This window comes from Lycium barbarum, chromosome 12 (genome assembly GCF_019175385.1).
Source record: "Lycium barbarum isolate Lr01 chromosome 12, ASM1917538v2, whole genome shotgun sequence".
Taxonomy (NCBI): Eukaryota; Viridiplantae; Streptophyta; class Magnoliopsida; order Solanales; family Solanaceae; genus Lycium; species Lycium barbarum.
Genome location: NC_083348.1, coordinates 72,970,923 through 72,986,849, shown reverse-complemented (window position 1 = coordinate 72,986,849; position 15,927 = coordinate 72,970,923). Strand labels below are relative to the sequence as shown.

Here is a 15,927-nt window from a genome sequence, read left to right as displayed (position 1 = left end):
GTCATACATAAAATTTTTACCGATTCGTGGGTCTATCGTCATTTGAATACTCCCCACATTTGAACCCGTCTGTTCTCCCCAAACATCCATATGTTTCTTTCTCATATAACCATTTAGTGTACCCGTTCGACTATCCTTACTAGTTCCTTGCCTAAAGGCAAATACTTGTTTACATATGTTACATTTAACTGTTTGACTTTTCTTATCCTTAGTCATAAAATTCCAAATTTTAGCGGTTGGCTTACGAGTTCTAGGCGGTTTATCTTGTGTATGTAATTGTGCAAGACCTGTATCTCCTATGGGATTTTCGGGGGCTTGTGTTTCATCATCATCATCATCAATTTCATTAAAAGTGTCAGTATAATGTTGTTGCATTGCCTCATGACCTAAAAGTGGATTATTTCCACCAACATCAATACCTAAATTAGGTGTTTCTTCCACAAATGTTTCCTCATTAAGCCCACCCCTAACAATACCACTACTACCCGCACCACGTCTAAATCTCTTCACCATTATTAAATAGAAATAATTTAAATCACACTCAAATAAATCACAAGAAAATAAATTGCAACAAATTAAATTGCGTAAATTAAATTGCGAAAAATAAAGATAGAGTTGGAACGAAGGTACCAAATTTCCGGACTAATTTCCAACAAAGTGAAGGCGGCTAGAATTGCAAATCCACCAAAGCTACTTCGGGTTGTTGCAAAATCACCAACTCTACCAACAATATTATAATTGCAAAATTAATAATTGAAACTATAATAAGACTTTATAATATTTATTTGAGAGAAATTTAAAGTGACTAATTGTTGCAAAGTAACTATAATTGAGAGATTGAGATTTGAGAGAAAGAGAAGAGTGAATTGGTGTGGATTAAAATGGAAATGGAGAGGGGTTTATATAGGAGTAGGGGATGGGTTAAAGTGTTAAAAAAAAAGTTTGAGGGGTTGGGGGGGCCAAAATATGGGTTTGGGACCGTTTGGCAGCGGCCATTTTTGCAAATGGACCGTTGGCCAACGGTCCAAATTAGCAGCCCAACGGCTACAATTAAAAAAAAAACATTTTTTTTATTCGACCGGTTTTACCGGTTCCAGTTCCAAAAAATTAGAAATCGGATCGGTAGTTAATATACGGTTAACCGGTTCAACCGGTTCCGGTTCCGGTTTTACCGGTCCGGTTACCGATTTGAACCGGTTAACCCGAACTGGTTGACGGGTTTACTTGGGGTGTGTTTGGCTCGGTTGGTCAATTTTTTTTTCTAGATAACAAGTTTCATAAAAATGAGAAAAATGACTCTCTTTGTAGAAGTAGGAAAAATAAGTTTCACAAGCGGTATTCCACACTAACTGTATCCTCCCCACCCTACAAGGCTCCAACACACCTCATCTTCACCTGTACCGGCCTAGCCCCTAACCCCAACACCCCACACCTCTACCTCCATCTCCAAAGTATTTTTCTAGATTATATACAAATGTTTTAAAGATAATATTTTTTGCTTACATACCCAAATCTCAACACAAGAAAACATTTTTCATATGTTAGGTGGACAGAGCTTTTTTGGTACCTATGCTGACCGGAGGTAGCACGTAGCATGTAGCATGTAAAATTCGTAGAAACGGGCGTAAGCTGGGATAGACAACACGGTTATAGAAAAAGAAAAATATCAAGAAAAATACCAAGAAAGGGAAAATGAGAAGTGAAAAATGAGGAATCCCTGGAGCGACAACTGTCAACATCAGACGTCAAAACGCATGAAATTCCGAATCTTTGCTACGTATGGAAATAAACAGAATAATGAGAACCAAGTGGACAATGAGTATATAATTCTAAGCCAAAAGAACAGATCAGCAATTAACGTTCTTTCCTGAACTTATTTTACGATCCCATCTCTCCCTCTCTTTGTCTGCATATTTCTGTCTTTTCTCTCATACACATATGGTCTTATTGTCTCTATTACATTAACCCCATTTCTTTTCTTTCCCAATGAGATGAAAAGGAAATAATAAAAAAACTAGAGCTTTGTTTTCTTTGGTTTATTGGAATATTACAAAAAAGATCTTTTGTTTTGTGCCTGTGAATGTTCCCTGACAGATTGTTTATATATTTATAGCCCTTGTATGGCATTTTACAATACCAACTTTTAATGTATGCACCACTTTCACATCTGGGAGCCTTCATTTTCATTTTGTCTCCCAGGTATTTCCTCTGTTTTAATCATTACTCATTTATGAATTGTGTTCTACGATTAGTTTTTTTTGAGGTTGGCATAAATAAGAAATTTTTAAGTTTTATGTTTCACAACATTGGAATGAGGTTGTGACATGACATCTCCTTCATTTTGCAATGCTAAAGTTGTTGTAATCCAAGGGTTCTTTTATAGAGATTTGAGAATATGCAAAATGGATATCTCTTTATTCTCTTTCCTGATTATAAGCTTATGATGATTTTAATCCTTATCGAATTGGTTTCCTTTTGTAGTAGAAATTTTACTCTGTATTGGATCCTAATGTAGTATCAGGTAATTAACTGGAATCTACATGTAGGATTCTTGAAACCTTTTATAGGATCTTTCTTCCTGTTCTCATTCTAGAATATGATCCTTTTTTTTTTTGCATTGAATAATTGGAGTTATCGCTTTGATTTTTATAGCGCACTTTTATATATTTATTGATAAAATCTTGTATGTGTTTTGATGCTAGGTGCTTCTGCAATTAGGAGAAGTTGGGGATTCGTTTTTCCACATAAAACAGAAGGTTTGATTTCTTAAGGATGAGTGGAGCTGTGTTAGTTGCACTTGCTGCTGCCATTGGCAACTTGTTGCAAGGATGGGACAATGCAACAATAGCAGGTATGTTCTGCTTAATCTCATGTTCCTTCTGTTGGTGTTTATTCTTTGTGTTTCTGTTCTCTAGAAAAATTATCTTTCACAGTTTTTGTCTTGCCAGAAATCTATATGCTAATAATAGAAGCCATATAGAAATTCTATGCTTTCATGCTTTTATTTTAATTTTATTTTATATTTGGATCAAAATGAGTCTAAGTGGAGCAAAATGGACAGTGCGGATTCATATAGCCGACCCAACTTGCTTTCCATTGATAGTTGTCGATGGTTTAGGAAATTTACAGTGATTTCTAGTATGGTCATCGAGACTCCAACTTCACATCTTTTTAGCTATATGCTCCAACTTTACCAAGATCTTGACATGCTAATCCAAATGCACGTTACCGTTTTTTGAGAAGAACTTTGTATGTGATATGTTTCAGGAGCTGTTCTTTACATCAAGAAGGAATTCAATTTGCAAACCCAGCCAACCATAGAAGGGTTAATTGTTGCTATGTCACTAATTGGAGCGACTGTGATCACAACGTTCTCTGGACCTGTGTCTGATATGTTTGGTCGGCGTCCAATGCTTATTATTTCATCTGTCCTTTATTTTCTCAGTGGATTAGTAATGCTGTGGGCTCCAAATGTTTATGTGTTGCTTCTAGCAAGGCTGTTGGATGGATTTGGTATTGGTCTTGCTGTAACACTTGTTCCCGTTTATATATCTGAGACTGCCCCACCAGAGATAAGAGGGCGTCTGAATACCTTCCCTCAGTTCACTGGATGTGTTGGAATGTTTCTCTCATACTGTATGGTCTTTTCAATGTCGTTGACGCAGTCACCTAGTTGGAGGTTAATGCTTGGGGTTCTCTCAATCCCTTCTCTTGCTTATTTCTTTTTGGCTTTGTTTTATTTGCCTGAATCTCCGAGGTGGCTTGTTAGTAAAGGTCGGATGAAAGAAGCTAAACAAGTTTTACAGAGACTACGTGGCAGGGATGACGTCTCAGGTACGCCTCCTCCAGCTTCCATTTTTCTTTACAGAGATAACTTATTTCTTAGTCTTACAAGCATTTAACTAAGTCTTAAATGCCCTGCCTATCCTTTTCCCATTTGGAAAATTAGCTCAAGCTTGATACAGAAATATCAACTATTCGACAAGTGAGGATGGCTCAGTGGTTAAGCACCTCCACCTACGACCGATAGGTCTTGGGTTCGAGTCACACTGGAGGGGAAGTGTGGAAACACTATAAATCCTCCTAAATGGGTGGGGGAAAAAAAAAAAAAAAAAAAAAAATATCAACTATTCATAAACAGAGGTTTATTGCAAGCTATAAGCTCAAATTTGCAGTTGAATTAGCAAACGCTAAAGCCCAGCTTCTTAAAAATGTTCTGCATTCTTTTCTCAGTGAAGCTTGTATAAACATACTATATGCCATACTGCCACATTGCAGAACCCACTTTTGTCCAAGCTGCAAATTTTGAATGCCTATAATCTCTTGTCCGTTTCGTCCCAACCCATTCTGCTCAATTAATTTGCCTACTGTATTTAAGGAAATAAACTTTCATGAACTCCAGATCAAAGTATTGGCCCATTGTCAATTTGTCACGTGTCACTAAATTCTAGATGAAAGCAGCCATTATATTTTTTGAATGCAAATCTCTCCCAAAAGAACCTAGCCAAATTCAAGTTTAGCAGCAAAACTAGTTTCTCCAGTTTATGAACAAAAGCATTTTATTTCTTGAAAATAATAAGGTTTTGTGACAGGTGAACTATGAGCTTTCCAATCTTAAGAAGTTACTTCTTGGGTTCTAATAATTGAAGTAACCAAAATTCTAATGTGCACGAGAACCCTTTCCGCCTACAGGTGAAATGGCCTTGCTAATGGAAGGCTTAGGTGCTGGAGGTGAAGTTTCCATAGAGGAGTACATAATTGGTCCAGACGATGACCTTGCTGATAACCAGGAGCATGCAGAAGAGAAGGATCGGATCAAGCTATATGGAGCTGAAGAGGGTCTTTCATGGATAGCCAAACCCGTGACTGGACAAAGTACTCTTGGTCTGGTCTCCCGTCATGGAAGTGCTGCAAACCAAAGTTCTCTTATGGATCCGATGGTCACTCTATTTGGAAGTGTTCATGAGAAGCTACCAGAGATGGGAAGCATGCGCAGCATGCTTTTCTCAAATTTTGGCAGCATGTTCAATATTTCAGAAAATCAAGTTAAAAATGAAAACTGGGATGAAGAAAGTCAAAAGGATGGTGACAAGCATTCCGATGCTTCTGGAGCAGAATCTGATGACAATCTAAGGAGCCCATTGCTCTCACGGCAAGGGACAGGTGCAGAAGGGCCTCCAACTTCATTAAGCATGAGACAAGGTAGCAATTTTACTACTGCAAATGGTGGAGAACAAGCCAGTATGGGTATAGGTGGCGGTTGGCAGCTAGCATACAGAAAAGATGAGAAAAAGGAAGGAGCACTGAAAAGGATTTATTTGCATCAGGAGGCTGGTGCTGGATCACGTCGTGGATCCATTATGTCCCTTCCAGGTTGTGATGCTCCTGCAGATGGTGAGGTCATACATGCTGCTGCTTTAGTGAGTCAGTCCGTACTTCGAACAGAGAGCATCTTGGCTCAACAGACAATTGAGGAAGCAGTAGAGAAGCAATCTGGACCTATTACAAAGGGGCCAGGCTGGAAAGCTCTTTTTGAGCCAGGAGTTAAGCACGCCCTCATTGTTGGAGTTGGAATTCAAATACTGCAGCAGGTAAAGGGCTTATGTTGTTTTAGTTTCTCATCTTATATGAATAGAACCATCAGAAATTTTGCCTAATTTTAGCTTGGTTTTTAAAGAAGGATAATCACGATTATTGGGCTAGTGTATCACTCGTCGAATTAGTGTTGAGAACTAATTACTGCATAATCATTGACATGTAAAAGAGAATCACATGATGCTGGTCTTTTCCCATAGATGACTTGTCAAGGAATTTGCTGCTTCTTCTTTTAGGCAATGGCTTGACAGTACGCTTTACATATACTACTTGCATGCTCAAACCAGAAAGTATATGAAGTGCGAATACAAATTGGTATCTATCGAGTGAAATGAAATACCAGTCACCATGCATTTAGCTCAGTTCCTTATAGATTGAGCACCCAACGATGAACTTGTTGCATAATAGTTACTTTGTCAACTCCCTTTTCATTGATATACTTTTAGATATTGCTAAATGGGGGTTCTTCTTTACTACGTCACTGTTGCTACATGCTTTAGCTGAAAATCCAAATATCTCATTACTGTAGTTTTCTTTAGTAAGGGATCTGTCATCGTTGTATACCTAATGCTTGTAAATGAATTTGGCAATTGTGGACCTAGAATCATCCTGAAATGTCAAATCACAATTTCTCTTTGCCGCTTTGGCCTTCAATAAAGGCGACCATTTGTATTTGTCTTGTCTGATTGTTTTTCCTGGGGACGCTATTGGCTGCCACCAATCTTTACGTAACAGACATTACTGGAAGTCCACCCAATTTACCTTTCCATATGAAAAATTACTTTCCCTTGTTCGATTGGGTTTTGATAAGGTCTCATGGGACCATATTCACATATACCTGCAATTTCTTAGAGTCATCAATGAAAGAAGCTCAGTTGTGTCAGAAAATTTTCTTAGTGAATTAACTTTCTACTATGTTCTTGTTTTATCTCCATGTCTTGTGCTAAACTTAAACTTTTCTCAGATGAGGACTTAGTGAAGATTATAAGAAAGTGGAAGTAAAGATTCGTCTAAGCAAATATCAACTAGTTGGGTGTAAGCCTTAATCATGTGGTCTTAGTGTTTGTTAGGAGTCTATTTAGTTATTTTAAGAGTTTTATATGTTTTGTGTAGGGAAAAGTGCGAGATTTAGAAAACCTCAGGCTTTAGAGAACCCCTAATTTGTAGATAACTTATTCGGTGTTAAGTGAAATGTGTCCAAATAGAGTGAAATGTATATAGAATATTCATATAGCTGACTCATTTGTTCTGGATTGTTGTTGTCGATGATGATGTGGTTACTCACATCTTTTTTGTTTCATGAACAGTTTTCTGGTATAAATGGGGTTCTCTATTATACTCCTCAAATTCTTGAACAAGCAGGAGTAGGAGTTCTGCTATCAAATATGGGTATTGGTTCAGACTCGGCATCTCTCCTCATAAGTGGCGTCACAACTTTGTTAATGCTTCCAAGTATAGGCATTGCAATGAGACTCATGGACATTGCTGGCAGAAGGTAACATTATTTCTCTTATTCCCATAATCCAACTCTAGTCAAACTTATTCATTTCAACTTTAACATGTATTACTTTACACTTTTGAATATGTAATAATATGTTGACTTCTCTTGGGCAGGTTGCTTCTACTGACTACGTTGCCTGTCCTGTTGGTGTCACTGATCGTACTAGTCCTAGGTAATGTGATTAACATGGGCGCTGTCACACATGCTGTGATCTCTACCATTAGTGTTGTCGTCTACTTTTGTTGCTTTGTCACGGGCTTTGGTCCAATCCCCAACATCCTCTGCTCTGAGATATTCCCCACCAGTGTTCGTGGCATATGTATCGCTATATGTGCTCTCACATTTTGGATTGGAGACATTATTGTCACCTACTCACTCCCCGTTATGCTCACCTCCATTGGACTTGCTGGCGTCTTTGGCATCTATGCTATCGTATGTGCTATTGCTTGGGTCTTCGTTTTCCTTAAGGTTCCTGAAACAAAAGGCATGCCCCTTGAAGTCATTACAGAGTTCTTTGCTGTTGGTGCGAAGCATGCAAAAGAATAAACGCGCTGAGATTTCAAATTTTGTCTGATTATCCTTGCTGAATGTGAGGTATGCGATGTGATTAACTGTTCTTCTATCGTGACTGAAGGCGCTTCACGGTAAAACTACGAAAATGGTGATTGATTGCTCAGAAGAAAGATAACCACTCAACAGGATTATGGTCAGAAGAGGTTTCAATTAGTTTTTCTATTTGTTTCCATCATGAATTTAGCTCAGATTTGAATATAAGTTTGTCTTAAAAGGCACTTTATGATGCTAGTTTTTGTAACAGTTTATCGATACGCTCACATATTCTCTATCTCCTTCATTTAAATTATGATCTTAAAGTTGGATGCACTAGAGAAGCAGTTCATGTTGTTTTGGTTCGTTTATAAAATAGTTCTTCAGTATGCTTATTATGGAAGTTATGGTCGATCTAGCCTAAAGTTTATACCGTTAGAGAGCAGACTGTCTAATCTAAAAGCTTAAGATTTTAGATAGCAGTACGCACCACTCATCACTTATTATACCAAGAAAAATGTGATCTTTCATCACATATGAAAAGTTATTAATGTGACACTGCAGTCTGCACTATTGTCCTTCCTATTTTTTTCTTCTCCTTTTACTGTTCTCTTCAACAAAATGTTTACACTCCCAACTTTGCTTTTATATGCTCCTCATTTGTTGGAAATGAAGTGGTAATCTAATTTTCAAAGTTACCATTGCTGGCGTTTAAAGTAAAAAACATAATTCACTTTCAAATCGTTTTAAAGGTTGTCTTTCTAAATTCACTTTCCATCATCTTGATGATTTGTCTCTCTCTCTCTCTCTATTCTTTAGATGATTTATTTAGAAAATACAACAACAACAAGCCCAGTATAATCCCATTATGTGGGGTCTGGGGTAGAGTGTACGCAGACCTAACCCCCACCTTAAAAGGTAGGGCGGCTGTTTCCGAAAGACCCTCGGCTCAAGAGAGGAGAGAAAGAAAGACAAGACAAGACAAAAGGTTAGATATGCTCAAGCGTATCGAAAACAATATGAAAGAAATATAAAATTGACGGTCACTCCTCCTTGTATAACAAATAAAAATATATTACTCAATTGTAAAATATAAAGAATTACTACATTTTATTTGAACTCATCAAGTCCCTCCGATTTTTTGCCAGGAATAGGATAGCCTAACAAGTTACAACAATCAAGAATTAACGCTAATCTTGAGACATTAACACAAAGACTGTTTCATCTCATGTGAAATGGTTTGTTTAGCTTATTCATTTTCATCCTCACAAATTTTGATTAAACTTTTAAATTTTGGTAACTTGTTTTGCGTGAGTTGATTCTTTCACGGAAAAGAAACTATGTCATTAGTTACAAAATTAGTCTTATCAACAATTTTATCATAAGATCTACATCATTTGATTTTCTTCCCCAAGTATCAATTAACTGCGCCTCAAACTCAAAAGTCGTTGGAATAAGCTTTATGCTATATTCCATTTCGTTTTCTTGGGTCTACATACTCCATTTAATACTTCACCTGAGTTTAATGTAGCGCGGCTAAACACACCTCGATAAATTTAGTGTAAAAAAATCACAGTTTTATGATTATTTATATGCTAATTATTAACCTACCTAAGCTTCCTCTTATAGCCCGTTTAGCCAAGCTTATTTTTCTCCAAAAGTACATAATTTTTTCAAAAAGTGCTTATTTTAAAAAATGTGAGGTGTTTGGCTAAGCTTTTGGGGGGAAATAAGTACTTTGGGGAGTAGCAGAAGGAGTTTTTCAGAAGCTAAAAAAAATAGATTTTCCCCAAAAGCTCTTTTTAAAAAAATACACTTAAAAACACTTCTTAAAAACTTGGCCAAATGCTAATTACTGCTCAAAAGTACTCTTAAAATTAATTAGTCAAACACAAACTGCTTCTCACAAAAAACACTTTTCAAAAAAAAAAATATTTTTCAAAATAAGTTGATTTAAGAAGCTTGGCCAAACAGACTATTAATATGTAGGCGTTTGTGTAGCTAAAACACTTTCACATTTGGCCTCCCAAGTATGATTTTCATGTTGACACAACTGCAAAACGTATATTTGACCACACATAATCAATTTAATATCTAGAGAATATTCCTTTTATCATACACATTCATCAAATATAACCTAAGATGCTCTTATTTTTCATACTACAGAAAAGATTAGCTAGAACATCATTAATTGATTTCTTTAGGAAATGCAAAATTAACTGGTGCATGAGCTGCTACAGTTGCAAAGTTCAACCACTAAACGAAGATTCTTTCATCCATCTCATCAAGCAGCAAAGAATATTCCCTCTCTCTCAATTTCTGAAGCATTTTCGCTATGTAAATTTTGATCAATATTTTAAAATGTATTTTTTATTATATTGATACAAGAAGAACAACAATTTATAATATTTTTTGTACAATTTTTTAATATTTTAATTTTAAAATATTAAATTAATCTAATCTATTAACTAAAAAAAATTAATCAAACTAACTCTAAAAAATTGTCATTTATTTATATTGAGAGGGAGAGAGTAATATTTTTCTTTACACGGGGTTTTAAGGTATACTTTCCCTCAACCAGAAGTATGAGGCTGGCTAATGTACCCATATAAAAACTGAATCTTTTATTAGAACTAGTAGTGGTTAAGAGAAGCAAAAATCGTAGTCTTTTTAAATTTGGTAGTCAAAGAAGCAAATGGATGATCAACAACAAGAAAATCCAACGGTTGATAGGAAATTGTTGGAGAATAAGCCTGGAATCCTCGTCGTTGGATCTCCCAACGTTGGCAAACATACCCTTCTCTCTCGTAAGTTCTTAATTTCTCTTTGTGTGGCTAACTCCTTGTCAAACTCTGTCCACTAACACTAGAACAGAACGAACGAAGGAAAAAACATTAGGTGGGACCATTAATTGATGTAGAGGCAGTAACTGTAGATTCTGATGAGATCACAATAATAAAGCATGCAGTCGCTCGAATTTTGGTGTTTTAGTGTTTGATTGGGGAGCCTCGGCGTAACTGGTAAAGTTGCTGCTACGTGACCAGGAGGTGACGGGTTCGAGCCGTGGAAACAACCTCTCGCAGAAATGCAACGTAAGACTGCGTACATAGCGAGAGCTTAGTGCACCGGACTGTTTTTTTTTTTTTTTTTTTTTCAGTGTTTGATTGGAGAATTCCTGAAATTTTTGTCGAATATGATTTTCTTTCAAAAATCGATTCTTTTTCATTTTGAAGGGTAGCAAATACTTGTCTATCTTTGTCATTTTGGGTACTCTGGTCAAGAGTAGAATGCTTGGTTCATGGATTACAGAAAAGGAAAAAAAGACTATCAGAAAATGACAGTGAATTCCCATTCAACTTAAACAATCTATGCAAGTTCACTTTTTTTTAGTCCTTCAATTAATGTCACGTTGGAACATTGGCTGATATAATAATCCACTTAACGAGATATGCTCTATTAGCACCAAAACTTGAATAGGGTCTCTAACGATTTGTTCGTCGAGAAGCTGATTTTTGATGCCGAACTGCAGTGGTTGCAAAATATGGGCCAAGTCAAAGGGACTTTAGCGTATTGGTCTAACTGAGATTGTGAAATAGTCCAGCATTATCATCCCTGCCTAAGTTTTATTGCTTAATGGCTCAGTCAAGTTACTATCTTTCCACAGAACATGGGGAAGAATGAAAGTTGGCTGAATGTGTTTTTAAGACATCTGGCGACGTGGCATTGAGAATATAGGGGATCACCGAGAGAGTAAGCAACGCTCCTAAGCTATCTTAAAAGTTTTTTAAGACAATCCCATAGCGTGATAAGAAGTGATTTAAGGTCATAAGGGTAGCTCACCTAGTTATTAGTAGGGATCACTTGTACATAAACAAAACATTGTTTTATAAGGACCTTTACTATCTCCATTTTATGATTTATTGTAAGTCATTGTTCACTCCTTGGATAGGGCTAGCAAAAGGGAAAAAAGAAGCTAATTTTTTTGACATTCTACTTTATCAGTCTTTAAAGTGGTGGTATTCAAGTCAACTCCTGGTATCTATGCTATGACTGCAGGTTTACAGCTAAGATCTGCTATGAACCCGTACTCTTTATCCCTACTGCATTTTATTTTCAGTTGTAGGCTTCCAATGATATTTATTGATTTATGATACATGCTAGGGTGTCAAATTAAGTTGTCTAGTATTTTGTTGGTTGTCATTCTTGTTTAGTGTCTGACTGTATAGCATATCACCTTTCATACGGTGTTATTTTTGGACATGCTATGAATTGGCTGTGGCATCTTGAATAACTTGTAACTACTGCTCCTCAGAGTCAATAACTGCTTTATTTGAGACATCTTGAGTAAAGTAGGACGGCTAATGACTTAACTTCTATGTGTTGATCTTTCTCAATCTAAATAATCGTACTTTATTTCCTTTTGATTGCAGGGCTACTTTCTTTAGATTTTGAAGATGCCTCTGATTCATCTCCTGATGTCCTAGCCCATCCGTAAGTTGACTAAGTACATCCCCCTCCCCCGAACTAGCTCTCATAGGATTACTCCTGTATCTTTGTATAACTTGATGTTTATGCTTTTCTGACAAACAATTGGGTTACCAAGCAGGTGGACAATCAACACGAAGTATTATGATGCAGATGTTTCTGTGTGGATGGCCCACCTTCATGAGGACTTCTCAGCTGGTGCACTGCCTGCAGTTGACCAGCTGGTCGCATTGGTTATGGTCTTCGACGTTAGTAATGTGAGTCTGACGGTCATTCTTTCTTTTGGTTTCTTTTCCTGTTAACAAAAGCTTCTTTGGAGGTTGGCCTATAAGATTGTAAAATATACTTGAAAAATATTTCCCCCCTCTGATGAATGCCATCGTCTGCAGCTTTTATCTTTTGTAGCGCTTAAAGATTGGGTATCCCGCAATGATATCCATAAATTTGAGATTTTGTTATGCATTGGCAACAAAGTGGACCTTTTTCCTGGTCACGCAGCTCACATAGAATACAGAAGACACCTGTTAAAATGTGCAGAATCGTCTGGCAGTCATACGGAATTAGATTCTGGAATATCTGAGGCAGAAGGAAGCAGTCTATTAGGAGATGATGCTTTATCATCGGATATCAAGAGGTCCTGCTTGGATTGGTGCATCGAACACAACATAGAATATGTTGAAGCCTGTGCAGCAAATGCTGATTTTGATAAAAGTATGGCCTTTAATCGTCATGAGATATCCTTTGTAATCATTTTTTCCTGTCCCTTCGTAGTCCTACTGTATTTTGATTCTTTCTTTTGATATTTTGAAAATAACCCCTATTGCTGCATCCACTTCATGGGGGAGAAAAGAGGACATACGAGAATTTTGGTGATTAAGGTCATGTATTATCAGGGTGGATGCAACAAATTAGTACTAGGTTCATCTGAACCTAGTACTTGTGACGCAGAGCATAAATTTAGTTCACTGAAATTACAAAAAATAATAGATATGAACCCATAAACTTAAAAATATAATGGGTTCAATGCGAAGAACCTTAAAGGATTCTCTATTCGCCTTAGTGTATTACGGTTTTTGGTGATATAATTGCTGATGGATGCATCCCTTCCAGGAATTCAGTGTGTTCAAATCCCAGAAGTTCATGTTTTCTTTTTCAAAATCAGATCATCATCATTATTTTACTGTGTTAACCTTGGTGTGATATGTGGCCACAGAAATATAAGGACTGCTGAATTTAGTTTATCGTACTGTGAATCAAACTTGTGTCATTTGTGTGTGATACCTAACATGTCTAAAAGGGCTTACCATGTATATGTAATGCTCCCTGGCCAGTGTCCGGATAGGGTATAGTATGTGTGTACCGTATGCACCTAGCTTGCATTTCTACAAATAGGTTGTTTCCATGCCTCAACCCGATCTACATGTTACCAAAGGAGCAACTCATTTATGTTCGTTGAATCTTTGGTCTGTGTCATTGAAGGTATTTAGTATACATGTTTCTAGTAATGCCTTTGATTTATCTTGTAGCTTGCCTCTATTTTGGCAAATTGAGAATGTGTCATATACTGCTTGAAAGATGGCATAAACCTCCTGTTCAATGTCTCTACAAATTTCACGTTACGCACATATTGTGGTTGCAGTTAATGCAATTATTCTCGATATGGTGTTACATGGGGGCATCGTGCCTGCTTTACTTCACCACCAGATATGCTTCGTAATTTTCAGTTGTATCTACATGAGCTAGTTTTAGTTTGTTTTAGTCAATGCCAGCCAACTGGGAGCGTTCTTCTACCTATGTCGTTTCTTTTATTTTTAGTTCAGCAGGAAGAAATCTTTCTTATGCAGGTCTATCTGTGGATGGTGATTCCCAGGGTGTTGAGCGGCTCTATGGGGCTCTTTCAGCTTTTATGTGGCCTGGAATGATCTTGAAGTCGAGTGATAAGATAAATGAACCTTCATTACCTGAACAGCAAGGTTGTGCAATTTTCTCTTGATGATGAATGATTAAAATTTTATTCTTTCTTTTCTAGGAGGCTATTCAATTAACTGAAATGCTTTAACGCGCACTCTGCAGAGCTGTCAGATGAAGATTCTGACTATGAACTTGAATACGAAATCTTATCTACTGGCTCAGCGGATCCCTGGGATAACAGAGATGTCGCATGGGTATCTGCAGATGGTCAAATTGAAACCACAGGTCGTGAGGAATCAGTTGGATATGATCCTGATGATGAGGGTCCCAGTGGAAAGAGTGACATCAGGGGAAATGGAGGAGAATTGCAACTCTCGTCTTCAGCATCGCAGTTGAAAGGCAATGTTGACACAGAAGAAATTCCCAGAGCAGATGCAGCTGTAGGCGAATCAGAAGCTGATAAAGGAACAGCATTTGATTTTGAGGATCTGGAACAGTTGATGTCCGAGATTGGAAACATTCGAGCCAGCTTAAGGTTAATGCCCAACTCCCATAGGAGGGAAATGGCTGCAAATTTGGCAATGAAAATGGCTGCTATGTTTGGTGATAGCAGTGGAGATGAAGGAGGATTTGATTAATCAGAGAAGCTGTTTTTGTTTTCCATATGACCCTAGTGGTGCACTAAATTCATGAACCATCTAACAAATATGTTACCTTGTTGGAGATATAAGTAGATAAATAAAATTGTGTTCCTTCTAACAATTTAGGTTTTTAGATGAAGTGATTACAGTTCAACATGGTATCAAGAGCAAACAAAAGTTTTAGTTCAATTTCTACCGCCATTGTTATCAAAAAGAATTTTCACGTGTTTGGTCTATGAAAAAGAATCAAAACCCCACGTAAGGGTATGTTAAAAATTTAATTACGTAAAGAAAGATATGTCTTTTCTAATGGATAAAACTTTTAGTTGAAATGTTCACATAGTTCAACTCCTTTCGGAATATGCCAACGGGATAGGGCATCCATGAAACCATGACCTAAGGTACTTCGACATTTCTTGTCTTCACTAAAGTTCCGTGACATTTCATCCCAGTTTACTTTCGTTTACTAAAAATTTAAAGATTGGTTTCTGGTGTCATCTTGAATGCAATGTAGATAAAACAGTAAAAGCAATGGAATATATGGGAGAAAGCCATGAAAACAACCTTAATGGATGTCATATTCAATAGGATCTGCAACTTCCTAAGTATCTTTAGGATGTGTTCTTGGAAGTGGGCTTAGTGATCATGTTTTTTATGTGAAAAATAGAAATATCTCTTGTGCACTCATCCTGTAATGGAAACTAGATTTTTGCTGCCCCTTTTTGGATAAAATAAGCTTTTGATAGTCCTAGAGGATATTTTCTTGATTTTACCTATGTAGATCAATTCCTACCTGTCTACATTAGCTATTGGAAACTTTCATTTATTTTTAATACAAGGACAAGTTTAGCACTCAATCATAGTTTAATAGTAATATGTAATCATGATTTAGCATGTGAAACATTGAAATATCTTGTGCACTTTTCCTTGTCATAAAAACTAGATATCTGCATCCCCTTTTTGGTAAAATAAACTTTTGATTATCCTAGGAGATATCTTCTTGATATACTATGTAGAGCAAATAATATCTATTTTTACCTGCCTACATTAGCTATTGGGAACTTTCTTAATTAGTTGTGTAATCCTGATAAAAACTTAATCTTACTCGGTAATTATATCAAATCAATAAATGCAAAGCATATGCTTTTATACACAAATTTATCACTAGATCATAGTTGAGTAATATGTATATTCTTACTTTGATTTTAACTACTAAAATTAAATTTTTCGATTTGATATAAACATCGG

General features: G+C 36.7%; 2 protein-coding genes across 4 annotated transcripts; both read left to right on the top strand.

Annotated features, from left to right (window-relative positions):
* Positions 1-1,875: 1,875 nt before the first annotated feature.
* LOC132623798 (monosaccharide-sensing protein 2-like) lies at positions 1,876-7,978 on the top strand. Its single transcript, XM_060338613.1, has 6 exons — positions 1,876-2,199; positions 2,703-2,851; positions 3,268-3,834; positions 4,693-5,591; positions 6,903-7,090; positions 7,210-7,978. Exons 2-6 carry the CDS (start codon positions 2,773-2,775, stop codon positions 7,640-7,642), a joined length of 2,166 nt encoding a protein of 721 aa, XP_060194596.1. The 5' UTR covers positions 1,876-2,199; positions 2,703-2,772; the 3' UTR covers positions 7,643-7,978.
* A 2,216-nt stretch (positions 7,979-10,194) lies between these two features.
* On the top strand, positions 10,195-14,800 carry LOC132622829 (uncharacterized). 3 transcript variants are annotated; one of them, XM_060337501.1, is made up of 7 exons: positions 10,471-10,734; positions 11,307-11,392; positions 12,073-12,133; positions 12,249-12,384; positions 12,517-12,838; positions 13,972-14,100; positions 14,201-14,800. In XM_060337501.1, exons 4-7 carry the CDS (start codon positions 12,295-12,297, stop codon positions 14,674-14,676), a joined length of 1,017 nt encoding a protein of 338 aa, XP_060193484.1. In that variant the 5' UTR covers positions 10,471-10,734; positions 11,307-11,392; positions 12,073-12,133; positions 12,249-12,294; the 3' UTR covers positions 14,677-14,800. The 3 variants fall into 3 exon arrangements, with proteins under 3 accessions (XP_060193482.1, XP_060193484.1, XP_060193483.1); XM_060337499.1 differs by lacking the exons at positions 10,471-10,734; positions 11,307-11,392 and adding an exon at positions 10,195-10,449; XM_060337500.1 differs by lacking the exon at positions 11,307-11,392.
* The last annotated feature ends 1,127 nt before the right edge of the window (positions 14,801-15,927 follow it).